This window comes from Zalophus californianus, chromosome 10 (genome assembly GCF_009762305.2).
Source record: "Zalophus californianus isolate mZalCal1 chromosome 10, mZalCal1.pri.v2, whole genome shotgun sequence".
In the NCBI taxonomy this organism is placed as follows: domain Eukaryota; kingdom Metazoa; phylum Chordata; class Mammalia; order Carnivora; family Otariidae; genus Zalophus; species Zalophus californianus.
This window is the reverse complement of record NC_045604.1, coordinates 42,403,213-42,425,935: the sequence shown is the minus strand read 5'-3', so window position 1 is coordinate 42,425,935 and position 22,723 is coordinate 42,403,213. Positions and strand designations below refer to the sequence as shown.

The window sequence follows — 22,723 nt, the reverse complement described above, 5'->3', positions numbered from 1 at the left end:
TCGTCTCTCCTGGTTCATCTCCCCCTCCGATTTACTCCCCTTCATTCTTCCCCTCCTGCTATCTTCTTCCTCTTCTTTTTTTTTCTTAACATATATTGCATTATTTGTTTCAGAGGATGTATGTTCTCTTTAAAGACCTGTACACCTTCTTTTTCCTTTCAGCATCTGCACTGCTCCTCCTCACCCCTCCTGTGGGCAACCACTCTGCACTCACCACCTCTGCTAGTTCCTGACTTCAGTGATGGATACACTGAGGAGTGCTGCTGAATTGCACATCCCACATGGATATATCTGTGCTTAACTGTGGACTCTACCTACAATAGACACCAGTGCACACATCCCGGCCTGAGTGAGGAGACGTGCATCATCCACAGAATGCAAATGTAAACACTCCCTTTCATTCTGAAGTCTACCTGGTAAATCTACAGAATGAACATTTATGCTACATCCATCTCTGCTTCGCAGACATGCCTTGGAACTCTCCCACTGCCAAGCTCTCCCACACACGCTCACACACACGGAAGACAACAGGCACTAAAGTGCCCTAGGGTGGACATGGTCTGACTTGGAAAGCAGCTTGCCACCATGTTTTCCCTAAGCTACTCTGAATGGATGTGAAGCCAGAAAAACAGCCCCAAACCGATCTCCCCATGGATTCTGAAGCCTCCCCCACTCCCTCCCTATTTCCAACAAGGCCAATTCAGGCCTCACTCAGTTCTCTCCAGTTCCAGCTTCCGTCAGTGAGTGAGTGGGGGAAGCAAGAAGCAGCCTTTCAGGAGAAACCATGCCAAAACCAGAACACAGTAGCTACTCAATAAATACCTTTTGAGTGAATCAAAGATGATTCTCAATATAGAAAAAAGGCAGACTTCATATATGAGAGGACGATTACCTCCACCCAAGGAGTAATCCCAGCTCACCCACCTGTCAGCCACTACCTGAGACTCTCATTCAGAGTCTCCCTGAAGGAACTGGGTTTCTCATTGGCACAGAGCTGAGAGACCTCTGAGCTCCACATTTTACCTTTGGTCCCCCTCTCCCCTGAACCAAAATTCCTTATTCTAACTCCATCGTTCCCATCATTCACCCATCTGGAGGAAAACGCACTTAAAAAAAATAATGTTCTGATGGAAGGAGATGCTGCAAGTAGCAGCTGTGTTGCCTCGGTGTGGAGCTAGAAATGAAAAGGAGCCACTGAGGAGGAGCAAGTCTCCGGGTGAGCAGCCACCAACTCTGCCGAGAGCAAGAACCTGAGAAGCGGTCCAGCTTGAGGGCTAGCGGAGCACCCCGCCATCAGCACTCAGGCACCAGAGACCTCATCCCCTTCTCCAGACTCAGCTCCTCTAGAGCCAAGCCCCTCACATCTCCTTACTCAGCCTCAGTTTCCCCATCTCCCAAATGACAAGCTCCAATGCCCCCTCCCTCTACCCAGCCCTTCCTTGCTCCCCACCTCCCTGCTTTGCCCACTTAGAGCAGAGAGGATGAGTACAAGACAGGTCTGTAAAATCCTGCCAGGCTCACTGGCATGAAGATGCTATATAAATACCAAGTGTTATCGTACTATCACCACAGAGGTTTAAATTGGGCTGGGGGCCCTGGGACTGCGTTCGCAACACCTCCCCCACATTCTCGGCACTGAAGAGATGGTGCTCCAACGGGGAAACTGCTTTCCTCGATCTTTAGCTGCTCAGGAAACTCGTGTATTAGGGCAGCCTGCTTACAGAAGCCCTCTAAAAATACCTATCAATGTATATTTAGCTCCAGATACCGTCCTCCTACCACAGGCTTCAGGCTGAACCATTCTGCATGTGCCGCTGGTGAGAAACTGGGGACCTGTGCTGGCAGCCCACAGCATTTCCTCAGGCTTTTCTTTCCTGTTCCCTTTTCCTTTGTCTTTCCTCTCTCTGCTCAGTTATGCACATCCTCCCAAACTGGAGCCAAAGACATGGCCATGGCTCCCTTCTCCTCTCCATGCCAATTCCTCAGAGTGGACTGTGTCCAGGATAAAGAAGTCCTGTGCAGCATCCAGAGCAGAGTTAGAACGAATCATCCCAGCCCTGCTCAAAGCCTTCAGGGGTCTCCCACTGCCCTCCGGCTAAAGCTCAAGCTCCTGAGCCAGGCTGGCACGGGCCCCTGCTAACCTCCAGGCTCAGCTCTCAGAGAAGGTATGGACACTGGCCAACAGCTCAGAACTGTCCTGCTTGCTCTCACTCACACCTGCAAGGATTTAGACATAGCATTCCTTCCCCAGAAAACCTCTTCTTCTTTGTCTAAGTCCCACGTGCCCATCTTCAATCCCAATTTAAACGTTACTTCCTTCAGAAAGTTTGCCCCAACCCCCCATAGCTAGGTTGGGTGCCCTTCTTCTGGGTTTTCATGACATGTGGTTCCCGGCTGGGGACACTCAGCCCCATCCCACCCACACCGAGCACAGTACCTGGCACATTGTGGGTATTCAACCACGTGTCTTGAAGGAAGACAGGAGGGTGGGGACAGAATGATCGCGTGGGCCCTGGAGTGAGGGCCTTAGTAGAAAAAAGAGGAAAAGCCCCAGGCTCAGATACACCTGCCCATTCTCCTGAGCTTGCACCCATGTACTCACAGTTAGGGGAATAGTCAAAACAAGTCATCTCCCACAGCAAGGCTGACAAAACTGTTGGCACAGCATGTTCTGATCAGTAACATACATACACACATATATACATATGTGTGCGTGTGAGAATACATACTACAGTCTTTGGCATACAGACTAACAAATGGCAGCTTTCATTGTAGAGCAAATATCATGTGATCCGATCCTGTTGCTTTCTCCTTACCACCCCCTATAGATACCTCTAGAAGGCTGGGTCTTCAATATCCAGCCCTGACCCTGCCCCCACCCCCATCACCCAGGAAGCAAGCCCCAAAAGGTAACACTGATAACCCTGTAAATAGGCCCAAGTGACTGGAATCCCCTAACTCTTGATAACCTAGAGACTGAATTCTCAGCTCTTTTCTCCAACGGAGTGATCAGAATGGGAGCGAGCTGGGATGAGTCATAGCTACATGAGAGAGATGGAGACCAAGGGAAAGGATTGGGAATAGACAACCCTTCCCTACTCCCAGCCCAAGGCTTCCCTCAGCACTCTCTTTTGTATCCTATAGGTGACAGACAGATTCTGGGATGAAGCAAGCGATTCAAGTCAATTAACATTTACCAAGTACCTACTACAATCCGGGCCCCGAGGCTACAGAGATGAACAGGGTTGAAAGAAGGTCCTCGCCCTCACTTCCCTGTTCTTAGCCATGGCTTAGGAGCATCTCTGAGTTTCCATCCTCCTTTATCACTTACCCATCTATTCCAGGTACTATGATTTATTATAAAGACTAACAGAGAATAATGACTTCAAATAATGTAGAATTTTCCAGGTGGCCTAATAAATGTTTAGAAACAGCATGTCCTAAATTGTTACCAATACAAGAGATCCCAAGTTATGTAAGGTAATAGTTTGTTAAAGGAATGGCAAATTCCACTGTCTTTTAGGAGAAATGAGAATATATTAATTTTGGTGTTTCTCAGTCCCAGCATTTGCTTGAGTATTCCACAAGTTTGTTCAAAAAATGAATAGATAAATGACTGGAATGAACAAACAAGCCTATTAACGAACTCGTGATTCAGTTTTTATACATTAACCCCACAAGAGCTAAGTAACATGGCTTCTTAACCACAGATCAGCGAGTTTTATTCCAAGCCCACAGAGAGAAGTCTTAGGATGGACAGATGGGACTCTGGTCCTCCTCAAGTCACACGGGAAGCCACAGCTCCGGGTCGGGGACATTTGCTAAATTATGCCCACCCCCCTCCCTGCCCATCCCACATTGCATCAAGGGAACTGAAGAAACATGCAATCACACAGACTGCATATAAAAACCTGGAGCCCGTGTGGTTGGCAGGTGGCTGACAGTGTGGGGAAATGAGTGTGAAGAAGGACCTTGGTGCCAGAAGATGTGGAGATGTGAGCTCAAGTCCTGGATCAGGTAGCTCCTAATAAGTCACATACTCCCTCTGAACCTGTTTCTTCATCTATCAAATGAGGATAACAAGATCTCATTTGGGGGATTATGAGCATTAGATGAATAAAGCATCTGTTATTAACTTTCTAAACCATAAACTCTCTCAACTTACACACCTAAGAATACCAGAGGTTGGAAGATCAGAGGAACAGGCAAAATGGAGTGGCTCAGTCCCCAGCTACCCCTTCCTTAGCAAAGGTCACTGATAGAAGGTCTTTCACCGACCGAGCTGTCTGACACCTCAACACCCCCTCCCTAGCTCCCTCCCCTCTGTCACACACTGAGAGCTGAGGAGTTGTGCAGCCTCAGCCCAGGGCGCTGTGTCATGCTTCAGCACCTGTCATTCCCTCCGTACACAGGAGGAGAATACGAAGTGACACCTGGAGCTGAGGTGGGGAGAAGGAGCTGCCAGCAGGGACTGCTGCAGAGGCGGATGTCAGGAAGCCTGGAGAGGGGGCTGTCCCAGGCAAAGCACCCGCCCTGGGGCAAAGGGCACAGTGCCAACTCCTGGATCTGCGGTCCAGAAGCAGTTGATCTTGGGCTGAGCACTTAACCTGCATCCTAGATGATTCACATCAAAAGCCTGATCTGCCTGCCTCCCTGGGTTGGTATTATAACATATTTCACTGCTTCTAAGACCCCAAGAGTTGTAGGATGCCCCAGGAATTCCTTTTTAGCAAAGACAGAAAGAAAAATGCTGTCAATTACATTGTATCATGTCATTATTATAAGACACAGGCTGATGTCAATGATGCTTCAGCTTGAGAAATGCGCATTGCAGAAGCACTGTGATTTGGTACGTGAACGAACTGTGTGAACCTAAGACTAAATCTGAGTAGCCGTTCCTGGGGGATTGAACCACAGCCCTCAGCACCCTCAGCACAAATCTCGAGAGTGCCAAGCCCTTTCCCTGGAGCACATTCACATGGGAATTAAGGAGAGAGGAAGAAATCAGTAGGTGCGGGAAGAACAGGGACAAGGTCCTGTTGGTTCAGACGGACAGCAGGGGCCGTTTGGCAAAGTCTGAAGGCCACTAAGAATGGGAGGTTGGACGGCTGAGTGGGCAGAGAATGAAGAAGACAACGGACTTGGCCTAGGGGTCACCACTTGTGCCCACTCGCATGCACCTTGATACATGCCAGCGAGGACACAGAGGGCCTTCCTGGACATGCTAATGGAAAGACCCCGGTGACTCCTACAGATCTGCTCCTCAAGCCACATGGCAACCCTTCTGGGAAGCCAGTGGGTACTGCTCCCATCAGTCTTCTCCCATCCTGTCAAAGGGTCCAGTTCCTCTACCTCTCCTCATACATCCTAGCTCCCAGACCCCACCCCAGAATGGCAGAGCCGTCTTTGGGAGCACTTCAACCTGTCACAATACCCTATTAAAATGTGATATCCTAAAGACGTACATTGGAACACTCTTAATAATTAACTATAATAGCCAAAACCAGAAGGCAATCCAGCTGTCAAATAATTGTAAAAATGGAGAAGTACACATCTTCTGTGTACGTCCATTTAATAAACTGCTGGTCAAGTATTACAGATTTTTACCAAAATATGAAGTAACATGTACTATGCCCATACGATATTGAGAAAAGGCAGCAAAATTATAAGCACTGAAAAGAAAGCTTCCTTAGCATTAAAAGGGTTGGAAGGAAACATCACCAAATAGTTATAAAATCTTCTTAATCAGTGAACTGTTTTTCTCTTTTGACTTTCCTATATTTTCTTTAATGGATGCATAATAGTTTAAAATAAAAATAAATGGATGAGAGGCACCTGGGTGGCTCAGTGGGTTAAGCGACCAACTCTTGATTTCAGCTTAGGTCATGATCTCAGGGTCATGAGATCAAGCCCCATGTCAGAATCCACACTGGGCGTGGAGCCTGCTTAAGAATCTCGCTCTCCCTCTCTCCTTCTGCCCTTCCCCCCAAATTCTCTAAATAAATAAATAAGATGAGATGAGAAATTTCAAATGGCCTCTCACACATATAAAACTCAGCAGGACCAAGAATGCACACAATCTTGACATATAATACACATGCATTATAGTACTTAATGCTTTTCTCTCAGACAGAATCACAGTATTTCTAAATGACTCAGATTCTCATTTAAGACCTTTCACTATATAGTAGATAGTACTTATTTTAAGGACATTTAAAACATCACCAAGCTATTATCAAAAAGTCAAAAGATAACAGGCCTTGGCGAGGATATGGAGAAAGGGAACCCTCATGCACTGTTGGTAGGAATGTAAGCTGGTGCAACCACTCTGGAAAACAGTATAGCAGTTCCTCAAAAAATTAAAATTAGAAATACCATAAATCCAGCAAACCCACTGCTGAGTATATATCCAAAAGAAATAAAATCACTAACTTGAAGAGATACTTATACCCCCATGTTCACTGTAGCATTATTCACAGTAGCCAAGATAGGAAAGCAACCTAAATGTCCATCGGTGGGTGAATGGATAGATACACACACACACACACACACACACACACACACACAGAGGAATGTTATTTAGCCTTAAAAAAAAAAAAAGAAGGAGGAGGAGAAGGAAGTCCTGCCACTGGCAATGGTATGGATGAATTTGGAGGGCATTATGCTAAGTGAAATAACCCAAGCACTGAAAAGAGACAAATACTGCATGATCTCATTTATATGTAGAGTCTTTAAAAAAAAAAAATCGAACTCAGTAACAGAGAAATGAATGATACTTCCTAGGTGCTGGGAGTGGGGGAGAAACTGGCCAAAGAGTACAAACTATCAGCTACAGAGGAATAAGTCCTGGAGACCAGCATGGTGACTACAGTTAATAACAATGTACCGTACACTTGAAATTTGCTGAGAATAGAGCTCAAGTGTTCTCACCACACACACAAAATAGGTAACTATGTGAGATGATGGGTATGTTAATTAGCTTTGATTGTGGTAATCATTCCGCAATGTATGTCTAAACACTGTATCGCATACCTTAAATATATACAATTTCTATCTGTCAATCATACCTCAATAAAGCTGAAAAAAATAAAACATGAGAAAACATTGCCCAGGTGTGCTGCATTGTCTATGACCATGCACTTCTGAAACACTATGTACAAATTATCTTTATAGACTAAACCATGTTTAAAATTCAGCAGAATTTTCTTTTACGAGAGTAACCTTCAGAAGATCCTTTTGTAAGGCAACAGATGTTTTTAAACATCGTCATCTCTATCTATTTATCTGTTCCCTATCTTGAGGGGTTGGTTGCTTATGAGCTCCATTCGAACATTCCAATCCTTTACACCTTCAACTTTTTCTCTTTCACTTAATCACAACTGGTGTGAAGGTTAAAAGTATAAGTATTGTGTGTATTCCACAAGATGATGAGTAGACACGAACATTGTCAAGCTCTTATTTTTCTCAGACTTTATCTACCTCCACTCCTCTGTTCCCTGGAAAAAATCTCCTCTTTGTTCCCCTCTCCTTTTGGTCAATCGTAATGGTGGCTCCTAGATCCCCCTCCTCCCTTTTCTACTGCATTCTCTTCTTTTCCACACAGGTCTGGCAAGCAGCTTGAGTATGGGAATTTCCAAGTCACACCCCTTGCTGCCATAGCCATATCCACACAGGTCTGGGCCACAGGGGCTCCCCCACGAGGTCTGGGCCACTACCCTCCCATGCAGGCACCAAAAGCCACCTGACACAAACAACAACGAGAAACCACAAAAGCCCAGAGAGGCATGCCCGTTATCACCAGTCCCAAGGCCCATCGCATATGCTATGGGGCACTGGATAGGCCCCAAGAGAGGCCATACCACACTCATTCTCAAAAACATGATTTATCAGATATTTAAATCTACTGCCAATGAACATATGCCGCCTATGACACTGCGTTGGCAACAATTTAGTATTACTTATCAAGCATTTTAATGTGACTCAATTTTATACCTCCTCATATGAATAAATCTGCAAGTCATAAAAAATTCTGTGGTCAGGACACGAGTCTCAGTTATCAGTTAAGAAAATATTCATGGGGGGGTCTTCTTCAACGTTCAAAGAAACACTGCACCCCAATGGCATTCGGGGCCCATCTTTGCGGGGGCCCCTCAGGCTAGGGCAAGCTGCTTGCTTTGGTGAAAAGACTCACCGGGGTATGTGTGCCTGGCACTAGGCAAACCCAGAATGGAAAAGCAGAAGGAGAGGCAGCCACACCCTGGTTCTGTAACCTCTACGGAATGCCACATGCATCTCCACAGAGTACCCATAGCCCCCTGCAGGTGGGTCACCTATGGTCTGGCCCTGTGGAGAATTCCGTCCTGAAACTGTTTTCTTCTGGCCCTCCTGCATGCACTTCGGCCTTCCCACCCCTGGGTTCCTTGCACCAACCACTTCATGACCACATAGGCACATCCCCTCACACCAAAAGGGAGAGACAGGAGGACTCACCCACTGAGGACCACGATGAAGTCCATGACATTCCAGCCATTGCGGAGGTACGAGCCCTTATGGAAGATGAACCCCAGGGCCACAATTTTGATACCAGCTTCAAAGCAAAAGATCCCAATGAAATACGGTTCTGTCTTCTCCTGCGGGATGAGGAGCACAGGTGCCGGTAAGGGGTGGGGGGAGCGGAATATACTTTGTCAGATGCAGACAAAGTCGCGCCCCGGCCGCCCTCTCCACTCTGACCACTTCTCTCTCCTACACAACACCTGACGTCCGCGCTGGGCCAGCCCCAGGTACAGGTGGGAAGTGAGTGCGCTGAAGGACTCCGGGAGTGCACAAGAGCACGGGAAGCCTCAGGGGGCGCCAGCTGCAGAAATGGATGGGTGAGGCGGTCACACTCAAGCCAGACTTCTTCCCAGGAGGATGGTTGATGTTTCTGGCTTTTGCCTTGGCGAAGTTGGCTTTTCCATTGCTGGCCTTCACTTACCCTGGAAGCTTACGGGTTTTCATCTGCAGGTAATCAGGCTGAAGCCGCTTATCCACACATTTGGATTTTAAGCAATTAATTTTCCCTCTCTAGAGGTAATACACTAAACACATGACTCATTGCTTTAAGGAGAAAATGGACATGACATCTACAAAATCATCACTGTGAATGCACATAGGCTTTGAGCATCCTTCTCCCTATCACTTCCAAAGTCCCTTAGGAAGGGGAGTGAAGTTAATGGCCCTTGCGCCTGCCCTTTCTTCTTGTCTGGCTGCCACACGGTGTATACACAAGTGTTTGTGATGCCCTCAGAACTTCCTGGGAGCAGGAGTTAAAAAAGGTCAGTCCTCTCGTCCTTCTGCACCCCAGTGGAGTTTGTCACCAACTTGTCCCTCAGCAAAGAACAAACTCCTCACTGAACTGTAGGGGAGGGCATAGGGGAGGTGGCCAGGTGATGAAGCAAAGGAGAAGGGAACCGGGGAAGAGAAAGGACTGGGGAGAAAGACGAGATGGAAGGAGGCACATACCAGTCTGCGGGACATCGGGGTCTTGTCATCTTCAGGAAGATGCTGTTCCAGGGCCAAGACAATGCAGTTGGCAATGATGGTGGCCAAAATCATGTACTCAAACGGCGTAGGAAAGATGAAGTTAAGGAACAGATTCACCAAAGAGAGAGGGATGCAGCCTCCACGATGGCTATGTACATAAATACACAAACTTCATTAAAACCTAAATGACGCCTGTGCAGTCTGCATGATCTCTATGAGCAAGCACGCAGGCAGGGCACTGGATGCTCCATAGTGTGAGAAACTATAACCATTTCTGGTTGGGCTCTAAACCCAAAGCACCTTCTCCAAGAAAAGGAGGAATGTAGCCAATAAATAATATAGTTTGACATCTGGCTGACACTCCAGATACTTAGGGAATTCAATGGTATAGCCGGGGATTAAGCAGGGCTAAAAACGGAAACAGAAAGAAGGAAGAGACAGTGATGTGGCCGCAGGCTCCTGCTCTTCCCCAGCTTCAACCTCGGCGCTGGACGACGATGCTTCAGCAAGGATCCAGCCGTGGCTGTCTGTTGGTATCTCTGGGAATCACATCTGGGGCCTCCTCCTCTAGAACCTCTGCTCAACTGAGTAGAAGGGCCTTTGGAAAAAACAATTCTCTCCATGTGAGCTTTCTTCTATTTCAATATCCAATTCAGAAAAATATTTAATGCAGGCAGGAGAAGCTTGCCTAGGCCCACCTTATTTTCTCCTGAGCTTCTACACAGAGAGCAAACAGAGATGCATCATAAGTCTGAGTCCAGGGCAGTTTGGTTCTTAGGGCATCTAAGAATCAAACTAAAAATGAATGGATAATGAATTCAGGTTTTTTTTCTGTTGCATTTTTCTGTGGACAGATGAGGGGTCTCCCTGAGCCTTTCTGAACAACAGGACTATGATTCAAGTGCCTGCATCTGGACTCCTGCAGAAAGGGTGTGCCACGAGCCCAGGAGTTATTGGGGGGGGGGGGGCTGTTCACAGAGAGAGAGGGAATCACCAGTTTCTGGAGTCAAGTCATCCTGCGTGCTAGATTCATTTCATTCTGTGACTATTGCTGTGACAAACACAAGTGAGCAGTCGCCACGGGTCTTGCCAAGCAACCTATGCTCTGGCAGATTCTGGCATCTGGGCAGGAGAAAAGAGTAGATCTGGCCAAGTGGAGGGAAGGCAAGGGACCATCCTCCTTGTCCTTCCACATATCCAGGCCTGCTGTATAGCACGTAGGGCCTAGAGCTTTCCCTGGGGAGTACAGATCATAATCAGGCCCCTGATGCTTCCCCGCCCCAGTGCCCATCAGTGGCCAGTGGGCATTCAGGGCATCTGTGAGGAAGGGCAGGGCACCTCCCAGCAGAGGGGACGTGTGGAAGGAGATGTGAGCTCCCCTCCGCTGCTCAGGCCCCAGGGCTGGAATGGGAGGCTACAGCGGGTGAGGCAGGAGGCTGCATCGGAGCCCCCAGAGCTCTTCAAGGGCACGCGGCAGTGCCCAGTGCGGTCTCCTTCCCCTCGACCGTGCACCCGAGTCACCGCCCACTCTCCCGCGGCTGGCCACCCTTCCTTCCCACACAGCCCCAGTGTTCCCCCAGGACCCACGCTCTAGGGACAGCCCTGCTGGCTTCTGATGCTCTGACGCTCTGCCACCGGATCTGCAGACTGGATGGGCTCCAAGGACTTCAGAGCCAGCCCCCTGCCTCCGCACCCCACTGTGCTCCTTTAAACCCTCCCAGTCAGAGGAGAATCTAACCGCACGCCCAGCCGTTCCTCCTCCCGCAGTCTCTCTCAGTACCGAACGAGGCCCCTGAGAGCTAAACATGCCAGCGGACAAGCTCCACAGACGCCCACCCGGCGGGCATGCCCACTTTCTTGGGACAAGCCCCCGCCCACAATGCCCCCAGGGCCACCAGCTCTCACTGGTCACAGGGGGCGTGCTCCTCCCTCCCATCATGGGGTCTGACCCAGAGCTCTAAGTGTAGCAGGACCAGGGTTCATAGCAGGACCCTGGTGTCCCAGGGGCCCTCTGAAAAGGCTAGCTGGTCCTGGGCCGGGTTCAGACACCCAGAATTCCCCAGACCCAAAAGGTAACCTGAAGATGAGAGCATGGCAGAAGTGGTGGTCCAGCCATGCAGGCCTTTTCCTGACAACATGCTGATCAGCCACTGACAAAGGTCAACAGAAGTGGAGGGCATCTGGGGCAGTGTTCCTAAAATGCAGGCCACGGGATACCAGTGTTATAGGAATTGGCAATCAAATCAATGAGGGAAAGCGGGAATTCAGGAGAGTAAGCAGGCTCCTTCAGCAGGACTTCTGGGAGCCTTTGGTATTACTGTCAACAGTGTCCACCGCCTCCCCCAAAGGGGGTGGTGGGAATGGTACACAGCATTCCCTAACCCGCTTGACCACATCATCCTTTTATCAGAACACCTCTCCTGGGAATGGTGTCAGAGGAACGTATTTGGGAAGCCCTGGTCCAAAGGGCAGATGTCACTGCCAGTCCCCAGGTATGAGGAGGAAGGCTGCCGCTCCGGCAGGGGGGAAACTGGTGGCATCCTTATTCCCAGTGAAACCATTCCCAAAGCGCAGGGCTCAGCTGCCCTTGGCCCTGGCTGGCAGTGCCCCGAGCAAGTTCAGAGAAGCTGCTCAGCAGCTCCACGGAGCCCGGCAGGTGACCTGGCAGGCAGGACTGGGGAGTGGCAGACATCCTGAGCTCTCATGGGTCTGCTTGGGTGCTAGGATTGCTTTCTGGGGTTCAGGCTTCTTCCCCTGAAAACCTCCAAGTGAGAGCCACAGACTTCAAAGCTGATGAGCTCTTAGGTGCTGACTTGCAGGCCTGATGGGTCGTGGCAGCCGTATGTCCCCCAAGCCTCTCTACCCCACAACACCTGCTGGGACTGCAGCAGCCCCTCTGTGGCCCCCACTCCCTGCTCCCACTTCCACACTTGCATTTCCCTAGCTGGATCACCTAAGCATACAACTCCCTGCGTTTACCTGTCAGCTGACCTACTCGAGAATGTCCGGGTGCGGATACATGAGGCTTCTCTGTGACCACAGGGCTGGCTAGCTTCAGGAAGGTATGACCATCACCACTGCTGGATGCTCGGGGGACAGGAGCAAGGCTCTTGGCCCCCGGTGCTAATGACCCAAACTTCCTGGGACTGGCCAGATATCTGGATGGCCGAGAATTCATGAGGCCTCAGTGAACGGCACTGCCTAAAGCCCGGGAGGCTTCCATCGAAAAGTGAGGGTTTGGTAATTCATAGGTTCTGAAAAGACCCCACTGCCACGCCCTCCCCAACCCAAATCCTCTGCCTATGGCCTGATGTCTAAGGACCCTTGCAGAGCAGCAATCCTTTGGCTTGAAATGTGGAAACTGTTTAAATGCACATATCCTTGGGAGGGATGTCCCTTTAGACCTTACAGCTCATCTCAACCTCAGGATGAATTCATGTTTGGGGCAATTAAGAATGTGAGGTGAGGTTTTGCTGAGAAGCAGAGGTGAGACTATGGGAATCGCATGCATCTGTGGATGAGGCAACAGAAAGGAGAGTGACTGGGAAATCTTGGCAGAGAACATCCAATTCCGTCTGGGGTCCAGCCACTCTCCCTTTCAGCCCTTTCCATCTCCCTCGCGCCCCCTTCTCTTTCTGAAGAAAGCATGAAGAATGGGCACCTACATCTTGGCGCTTTGGCCTCCACCTGCAAAGGGGGGGCTTTCTCCTCTTTTCTGGTCCTATGTCCAGAGCACGCTAAAATACCACCTTGTCTGTGAAGGTTTCTCCCTGTACCCCATAGCTCTTTATATTGTACAATTTTATCATTTCTTCTCCTATTTGTCTTCCCCAAGAAACTACAGCTTGAAAGCAAGGACGTGTTCTTGTTCATCTCTCCAATGGCAGTGCTTACCAGAGCCCCTGGTACACAGTAGGAGCTGACTCAATGCTCAATGCAGGCGTGAATGAATGGGAGGCACCCCCAGGAGCAGCAGCTCCATTAAGGAGCCATCACAAAGACTGCACAGTAGTCACTCACACTGGCTCAGGCCCGGGCTCCTGCTCCCACCCTTGGGAGCTGACTCAGAGGCGCCACTCCCATTTCTTCTCATCTACCGTCACAACTTCCAGCCAAATAAGCTTGGCTCTAAGGCTTGTGGCTCTGCTACATCTCCCAAGGCAAGAGCCTGGACTGCAAATAATGGCCCATAGGTCAAGGGAATACACCTCAGGCTACACAAAGATGTGACCTGGAAAGGTCAAAGGAAGCTCCATGTTGCCAAGACCTCAAAGTACAAGGCCCTTCATGAGACGGTAATGGAAGACTGTCCAGAACTCTGATTCCTTCCGCCCAGGAATTCAGTGGCCCCCATTACGTTCTGTGCTTGGTACCAAACACATTTTGGAGAACTGTATCTCTCCCTGGTGTCCAGACTGTGTTGGAGATCTTGAATAAATGGGTGCTAGCAGGGCAGTGAGGTGTGGGAGCCTGAGGGCAGGAGCTCTGCCTGTCTTACTCACCTCCGGACCCCTTGTGTCCATTGCATGGTAGGCATGCAGTAATTGTCTTCTAATTAATTAACTAATTAATGAATCAATCAATTGATACGTGAATTGCATAGAAAAGCCAGAATCAGAGGTATCCTTGCAAAGGTATCTCCTACTTTCTCCACACTGTGGACCCACTTGAACTTTTTGTACTATAGTCTGTGTATACACATTAGCTATTCAAAAATAGAAACCAGCATGCATAGAAGATCCCTTTGATGTAAAAAATATTTTTTGAAAAAGGAGCAAAGGAAAAAAAATCCGTCATGCTAGAAGGATAATGAGTTTTCTTGGGGTAGTAGGGTCATTTCCACTTTCTCCTCTACTCCTGTATGCATTGCCTGGAGTGTTATAGTGAGTATATATTAATTTATAATTATAAAATCAATTAAAGCTATACGTATTTTGAAAAAACACAAACCAACACAATAAAACCATCCCAACCTGAGGGTAATGGAAATCAGCACAAGGTTTCTGAGAGGATCTAATACAGGAGAACAAAGGGACTGGACCCAAGGAGAAAATGCCATGGAAGTGCTTTGAACCTGCCAAGACGCCTCCTCTCCCGTATCTGTCTCACTGTCTGTTCACCAGGGGCCTCATTTCACCCACTTTCCTGGCAATCTCCCCAAACACCCCTTCACTCCTCTCTCCCTCCGAGCCCATTAACGAGGACCTGTGCCACTCCATCTCTCCCCTTCCCGTCTAGCAGCTTCAAGACAATCATTAGGGAAATGACAAAAATAGGTTCGCTTATTGATTTATCTCCTTTACCCGATGCTCCTTCCTTCCAACAGTTGACTTGTTTCCTTAGCAACACAGCTAATTTGAGCAGCACTACTTGGCCTGCACACCTGCCATTTGTTCATTTCCTTCCCGAGGCGCAGAAAGTCAGGGCAAGGAAGAGGGCTGCCCTACAGGCCACAGTTGTGGTGCTGGCTCTGCTTATCACCAGAGCCCTGGGGACCCGGCCTGGGAGAGGAGCCCTCCTTCTGGCCGGACCAGCAGACACTCACCTGCCAACACCTCTCAGGGGTAGATCTGCAGGCTCAGGACTGGGAGAGACTTAGGCCTCGAGCAGCACAGCTGGGGTCCTCCAGGGGAAAGCTGTATCTTCACCACCACCAGGATGCTGATCCTAGATCCCCTTGGCTCTCAGCCGTGTGCTCTCAGATCTGGGACATCAGAGCACACTTAAGGAGATGGAATGTACTCAGAGAGACTGAGAGGCCACCAGGGACAGAATGCTGTGCTCTCTCCCTGACTCCAGGCCTAATGGAGAATGCCACTGTGTGGGGAGCAGCCTGCAGCCACTCATCCACTTCCAAAAACTCCTGGGGGAGTCGGGAATAGCCCACAGTCTCAGGGAAGGCTTGGCTCAGCCTCCTTTACCCATTTCCACCCCTCACCCCCAGCCCAGGACACTCTCCCCACAAGATCTCCCTTTCCTCCCTATTATCGCAGCTGCCTGTTTTGGGAGGTCTAATTCTAAGAGATGAGAGAGTCCTCAGAAGATGGCCTCAGAAGTGGGATGTTAACTCAAGCACAGTCTGAGGGAAGGGGCCCTGCCTAATCTGTGATTCCCTTGAGCACTACACCAGAGAGACATTTTAAAAATGAATGATAATGAAATAACAGCTATCCAAGGCTTTCACACTACTTTTTTTTTTTCTATGAGAAGAATCAGAATCTTCCTGGAAATCTGCACTGCAATGGAGAAATGTAGATTGGTAATGGGAAACCAGAGCCAGGGTTCCCACTGCAAAATCTACCCCAACATGGCACTCAAGGCAGGGAAAAGCACCACCATCCATTCCCGCAGAACCAAACACGAAATACAGAAGGATCAAAATCTAAAATGACCCATGAATATAAAGTTCTTTGAAAACCGGTAAGGTGCTACACAAATGCACAGTCATTTTTATTATCCTACTAAATCACTCTTCAAGCATCTGCTGTGACTCTAAGCTTTGGGATAAGCAACAGTTAGTGGTCATAGCCTCTGGGAATGGGCTGGCTGGCTGCAGCCAGGAGCCGACACTGAAAAGACCCACCGCAAGAAAGGATTTGAAAAAAAAATTATGGTAATGGGCCTCTGGGAAGACAGCAAAGACATTTGGCCCAGAACCTCCTGGGCATATGGAAAGCACATCCAAACACCAGTCCCCAGAGGAGGATTTATGAAGCTGATGGCTCTGATGCAATCTCTCCCAGTGATCAGAAGGGGCATTAATCACACCCAAGGCCAGGGCTAAGAACAGAAGGGACTGAACCATCACAGAAGTCCGGCTCCAGCTCCTACAGACCCTGATGGAAATGCAGTGAGATCATGCTGGTGAGATCACATCCCCCTCGCCCAGGCTGCTGAGAACGATACATCTGTCCTGGAGGGACCAGTAACATTGAAGAGACAGACCTTGTGCGTCAAACGCAGACGTGGCCAGAGCCACCACTACGATCTCCACCACAGAGTGCGTCTGCACCCCCTGCACCCCCTCACCTTCCTCACCCTCTCTAGAGGCTGACACTCTCACAGGAATAGCTGTCCCCCTGTCCCCTCGCCTGGCCACGTAGGACACGCATGCAGGCCTTCAACCCTTCTGCCTGAAAAGAAAATTAAACCCCACCCTGGTAAATGAGGCCTGGGGCCAGCTCTCCTTCCTGGAAAGATGCCTCACTTTTTGCCCAGATCATGGTATGAAGTGACAGCGAGTACGAGATAAAAAGATGGAGACCCAAGAGGGCTCCCTAATGCCTGTGGGCCAGCCTTCTCTGCCTCACCCCAACCCGCCCAGCTGAAAGGCCAAGTTAAGAGCTAAGCTGAGGCCCAAGGACCCTGGCGCAGAGGCTAACATGCTCCTGGATAGGCTCCTTTCAGCCTTCTTTGCACTTGCTCCTGTGGCTGACCTAGCAGGACAGTGTAGGCCAAAGACCAATCCGGAAAAGAGAGTAGACAGAAGGACTGTATTCCTTGGGGTTCTGAGGGACTACAGATGAATTTTTCCATTTCCTGAAAAACAATGTTAATCATCTAAACTTACCAATGCATGAACCACACTCTTATCTGGAGCAAGTCACACCCTCAATTGCATTTCCTTCTCTTGTCTCAGTCCTTAATTTTAGGGTTCCAGCCTCCGTCCTGGGCTGATCAATAGAGAGTGGACCACACACAGCTACTGAAGGACAGGAGGGCTCCTAACCTGTGCTTCTCCATGTGACAGTGTGCAGTGCAAAGGGTGCAAATCTGGAAATTCACGCAGCATCTCCTCCTCCCTTTCTGCCCCCATGACAGGAGAAATGCAGTTAACAAGCAGAAGAATGCAGTAGAAGGCTCTGCAGACTTCATGATGTCCCATTTCACTAGCTCATCGCTTTCCTTATCGCATTTTTTCTCGCCACCCAACTTCGCCTTTAAAGAAAACAAACACAAGATCAGACTGAAAAACCAAACCCCTTTTCTTTTTTTAAAACAAAACAAAACAAAAATGTATCATGTGACTTCCAGCCTTAACATCAGTTTTTTAACTTTGGTTTCCATGGTGGTGGATGCGACCTGCCATCACCATGACAACAGCTGCTTCGGTTCAAATTCACCATCTGACAGGCAGTCCTGAACACACATACACACCTCTCCCATTCTCTCTCGCTCTCTGTCAAGAAGATGGAAATGCCACTACACCTACTCCTAAAGACTTAAATCCGAATGAATGAAAGACAAAGAAAGCAATATTGAGAATACAGCCAAGAGGCAGAGACCCCCCCCCCCCCGGCCCCGCTTCCCCCAAAAGGCTCTCGCTTGCTGTGGCACAGTCCCACTGCTCTCCTGGGGAGCTCAATGGACTCAGCTACTCAACAAAAAAGATGCCTAGCATCATCACCCTTTTAATGTTGGCTGTGAAGGAAGCCACATTCAACCCTCCATTGCTTTTCAACCAAAAGCTCTCATCTGACTCCCATATCCCTGACTCTATAAAAAATGACTGAAAGGAAGTTCACAGTATTGCTAATTTGGTTAACTAATACTGAGCTCAGCTCCAGACTCATCTGGGTCCCAGTTCCAAGAGAATGGGGAGTGACAGTTCTGAGGAATTAAGACAGCACCAGCTTTCCTCCTTCTTTTGCCTCAGTTTCAGTCAGGTGGATACATCTTAACAAATTCACTGTGTGTATGTGTCTGACTAAACCCTGGACTCAGAACGCTGTCATTCAACACCCAGTTTTGGTGATCAGGGGACAGATGATTGAACGCTACAGAAAAGGGAAGAAAGGAACGGGGAATATTAAAAGCCTCTGAAAGAAAACAAAACAGCAGTGGGAAAATTACCTGTTTCAGAAACCAGAATCTGTGTTTTGATGATACTCTGACAAATACGAGCCCATCAAGAGTTCTGGCAGCAGCATACATCCTAGGGGAAGAAGAATGTGGGCTGCAACCAGCAACCACACCCAAAACTATCCCCTAAATTCACATCCACACTGGCTTCGTGGGGTGACAGACAGTAGCTGAATGTACAAAGAAAATGAAAAGCCTTTTATGAAAGAGTCCACAGATCATCTGCGAGAGAATTTTTGTCTTACTCTGAAAACCCAGCACCTATCACCCCGTGTTCAAAGACACCCATTGAGCCTCCAAACCACGAGAAAATGTCAAGGACACTAAGGATATATAGCTTGGGAAGGGAAGTGGAGAGAGACATCACAGCTGTTTTCAAATATCTGAAGAACTAGCTTATAATGGGGGCTTAGACATTGTCTACGTTATTCTGGAGCGTAAGACCAAGACCAAAAGGTAGAATACCCACCCAAAGGCAGATCTGAAGGAACAGAGAAGAAGCTTCACTCTTCCATAAGTGAATGGATGATTTCGTTAAATAGTAAACTGAATGTTGGACTAACAAATGTTTAACAACCAGTCTCTCTAAAGGATGAAAAGCCCTGGTGTATAGCATTTGCCAATTTCTGGAGTGCAAATACTCTCTCCATAACTAATTTCAAGTTCCCAACTTGACATCAATGCACATGGAGTTGCAAAGATACACACAATGAGCACTCAAGAGCTGGGACTGGCCAGTTCCCACACACCACTTACTGTAACTCAAAACAAAACAAAACAAAACAAAACAAAACAAAACGAGTAGTGAGGTGGAGATTCCTGTATTTGATATTAGTTGAGCTGGATCAACCCTTGTTGCTAACAGGGGTTAACAAATGGGTAGGAAGCAAGGTCAACGAGTCTTCAGTCACTTGCTCAAGGGCCTCCTGGGTCAGCATGACTCACTCTGGTCCTCAGCCTCAAGTTGCCTACTTAGCTAGACCTGCGTTCATGAAGTCTGGAGCATCACCCTTATCACAGAAGGCTGACATCTGTGCAGCTGGATGTGGGCCAGAAGCAGCACAGGTGAATGGTTTGCCAGTGCCATGAATCATAATAATTAATTAATCATCCCCATCCTCTTAGGCTGGAGTCTGGGATACCCAGGGGCTCCTGCTATTTCACCATAGCCTGCAAAAGAACTGAGAGGAATCAGCCAACACACACAATGAAAGCACAATCCCAAGAGACAGAAACACATCAGGTAAAAGGCTCACCTCTCCTTCTAGAAGATCAGCGGATCTCAGCCTTGGCCACACACAGAATGACCTGGGAACCTTTTAGAAATTAAGGATATGGGTATCCTATCTCTAGAAATTCTGATTTGTCTCAGGTGCCATCTGGGCATCAGCATTTCTAGAAGCTCCTACGCTGATTCTAATGTGCAGCCAGGGTAAAGAACACTGCTATAGATGCTGGAGGCCATGAAACCTAATGGTATCCTCAAATCGGATGAGATAACAACAGGAGAAACTAGACTCCCAGGTGCCCAAAGGTAAGAACCGGAAGGTGCCTTAGAGTTCTATTAACTATTCCATTACATTAATTTTACAGATGTAGATACTGAGACCCGAGGTGCAAGGAGACTTTTGCAGAGCCAGGACTAGAAACCTCTCTGGATTCATAGCCCCACACCCTGAAAACTTAGGAATCTATTCAGAACAATCAAGTAAAACTCCCTGGTTTCTTGACTTGAACTGAGGGTTCTAAAAGAAAGGGATCTTTTTATTTGAGTTTATTTCCTCCACCCGAAGACTACTCAATTGTTCTCAAGAGCATATTTCTTAAGGTAGAGTCTGGATGGTTTACCTTTCCTAAGGCCACTTAAGAGTCCAGAAAACATTCTGAGAGGAGTGCTTGCCAGAGCTCCCATGTGCTGAGACATGGTTTGACACTGGGGAGAAGACCATTGCCTACTGAGTACAGTACTATCAATTCATAAAGTTCTCCAGCAACTCATATTCTCTCTAGCAACATTTTTGGGAAAGGAAAACATTAACCATTGTTCTGAATCGCTGTTTCCCATTCTCGTTGGATCAGCGCTGATTGGCCTCTCTTGAATTAACCTTCTCTTACCCATTCCTACTCCTTAATTAAGTCCTTTCTTATTAATCACAATCCCTATATCCATCCTCATAGGCCCCAACCCAAGACAAACTCTAAAACACATACTTACTAATAAAAGGATGAGAAGGCCCCAGAAAAGAACGAAGGAGCAAGAAGGAAGATGACTGAGCAGAGAAAGGGTACTGAGGAAATGTGATCAAAGGATCCCTAGACTTAAGGGTAAGGAGCCCTGGATTCTAGCCCCCGCATTGTCACTTGCTAAGAGTTTCTCCTAGCTCACCATTCCTCCAATAAACTATTATTCTGTGGTGCTAATAGACAATACGATGGGAAAAGAGTAAAGGATAAAGGAGGAGTATCTATTACTACAATTGAGAGAAGCTATTTTTGATGAAGCTACTAATGAGGACATCCAACAATAACACCCAAAATGGAAATCCTGGCACACCTATGAATACCTTGAAAGTGTCCACAGCCAATGGACATGTTTCTAAATTTTCAAGAATAGGAGCTCCATCACAAGCGGAGTTGGCCAAAAACTTCACTAAAAGATGGTTAATACAAAGAATCCTCATAACGGTGGCCTGGGGGTGAACATAAAGCTGCTTTTCTATGAACCTACACTCTCTGTAAGAGAGAGCCTCTTCTACACTCCCTATAAGAGTCTAAGAGTCTTTTCCACAGCCTCCCTGTCCCCCCAACTCCCATTTCCTTAAAAATCTGCAAAGGCAGAAGCATTCGGTAAGATGAAACTTTAAGAAAAAGTCATTCAAGTTGACTCCTCCATATGATAACTTACAACTCTGGGCCTCCCAGAAAAGAGCAGACTTCTTTGAGGGCTGGAAACAGAAAACGGACTTCACATGCTAATATTGAAAGGAGAGGAAGAACTGGCATTTCCAAAACAAAGGTCCTCTACAGAGCAATGAAGAAGTACGGCAGTGGAGCTTTTGGTGAAGGGAAAAACAAAACAGCAAAATGCCCTAATTCCAACAGAATCTCGCATTCCAATGATACAGTGCAAAATGTCTCAGATCCATTTCATGATGACCATGACGATGGGTAAGAGATCTCTGCTCTTCTCCCATCTACTGATCCTTTACCCTTCCATGGGTTTAGCTTCATACCCAGTGGGTGCTACAGATATATGCAAGCAGTTCACAGTCATCCTAAAAAGATGCTCTGTTAGGGAAGAGTGCCTGCCAGTCTCTGGTCTGACCCGAGGCAGTGTGTACAGTGGAAAGAGAGCAGCCAATGGAATCGGTGAGATCACATCTACCTGTGACCTTGGGCTAATCATCTGTAATATGAAAACAATGTCCACTTCACACAGAGCTAAATGATAGATGTCTCTAAAACACAGAGAGTGTCACACAACAGGCATTTATTAAAGGCGTACTGAGGAATGGATGACTCTCTAGGCCTGGATCATGGTCCCCATGGAATGTTGATAAAATTACATGACAAAAATATATGAAGGTAAGAGAAAAGGAAAGATGATAAGCGTTATGACTGTGCAGGATTGTTCTGAACCGAGTCTCTTTCACAGTGGAAGTGTGGCTAGCTGTTGGGAGAGTTCTCATTTTCCACATCTATTCCCTTGCTTTGCTCTTTTGCGCCTGTCTACTGATATTTGTAACAGAAATGAGCTCAGGCTTTACGAGCCTTTGCATTCAGGGGTGGGCATCTGTTACTCTCTAATCATCGCCAGGGGAAGAGGTTACCTGGGAAATATGTAACATCCTCACCTTGGGTGGGGGGTAATGGTGATCACCAAAATAAATAAATATATACATACATAACTCTCTCTGAGAAGGGAGTCCTATTTTGCCAAAAGGCTCAGATCCTCCGAATTTACATGGGCCCATATTCCCCGGACCTGCCCCCGCCTTGTGTTACCACATCCACCCACCCATCCCACCTCCAGACAAGCCCACGCCCTTCAACTGCTCCTCATATCAACAGATCAGGAGAACACATGCATCCTTGTACATCCATATGGCTCAGTTATTTCATAAACACAAATTCCCATGCAAATACAATCCAAAGTTAGCAGAAAGAAGAGGCAATTCTTTTAATATTTTTTAGGTCCACTCCTTAATTTCTCTTAAATCTTCCACCTGGTTTCCAGAAGCCAAGTGGTACATCCTAGATCTCCATTCACATCCACACCAGTATCCAGTGCCCTCAGGGAAAATGCCCTCCAGGATCCTGGTCAGGTGACCTTCAT

The 22,723-nt window shown here is 47.8% G+C and overlaps 1 protein-coding gene across 9 annotated transcripts in view; it reads right to left on the bottom strand.

Annotated features, from left to right (window-relative positions):
* CACNA1E (calcium voltage-gated channel subunit alpha1 E) overlaps positions 1-22,723 on the bottom strand; it is a 501,028-nt gene that overhangs the window by 284,325 nt on the left and 193,980 nt on the right. For 8 of the 9 annotated variants that reach the window (XM_035722083.1, XM_027610796.2, XM_027610799.2 and 5 more), the window contains 2 exons: positions 9,505-9,610; positions 8,491-8,630 (listed from right to left, as the gene is read on the bottom strand). In XM_035722083.1, coding sequence (XP_035577976.1) covers positions 8,491-8,630; positions 9,505-9,610 — 246 coding nt within the window. The remainder of the gene's footprint in view (positions 1-8,490; positions 8,631-9,504; positions 9,611-22,723) is intronic. The other variant, XM_027610798.2, reaches the window with a different exon arrangement.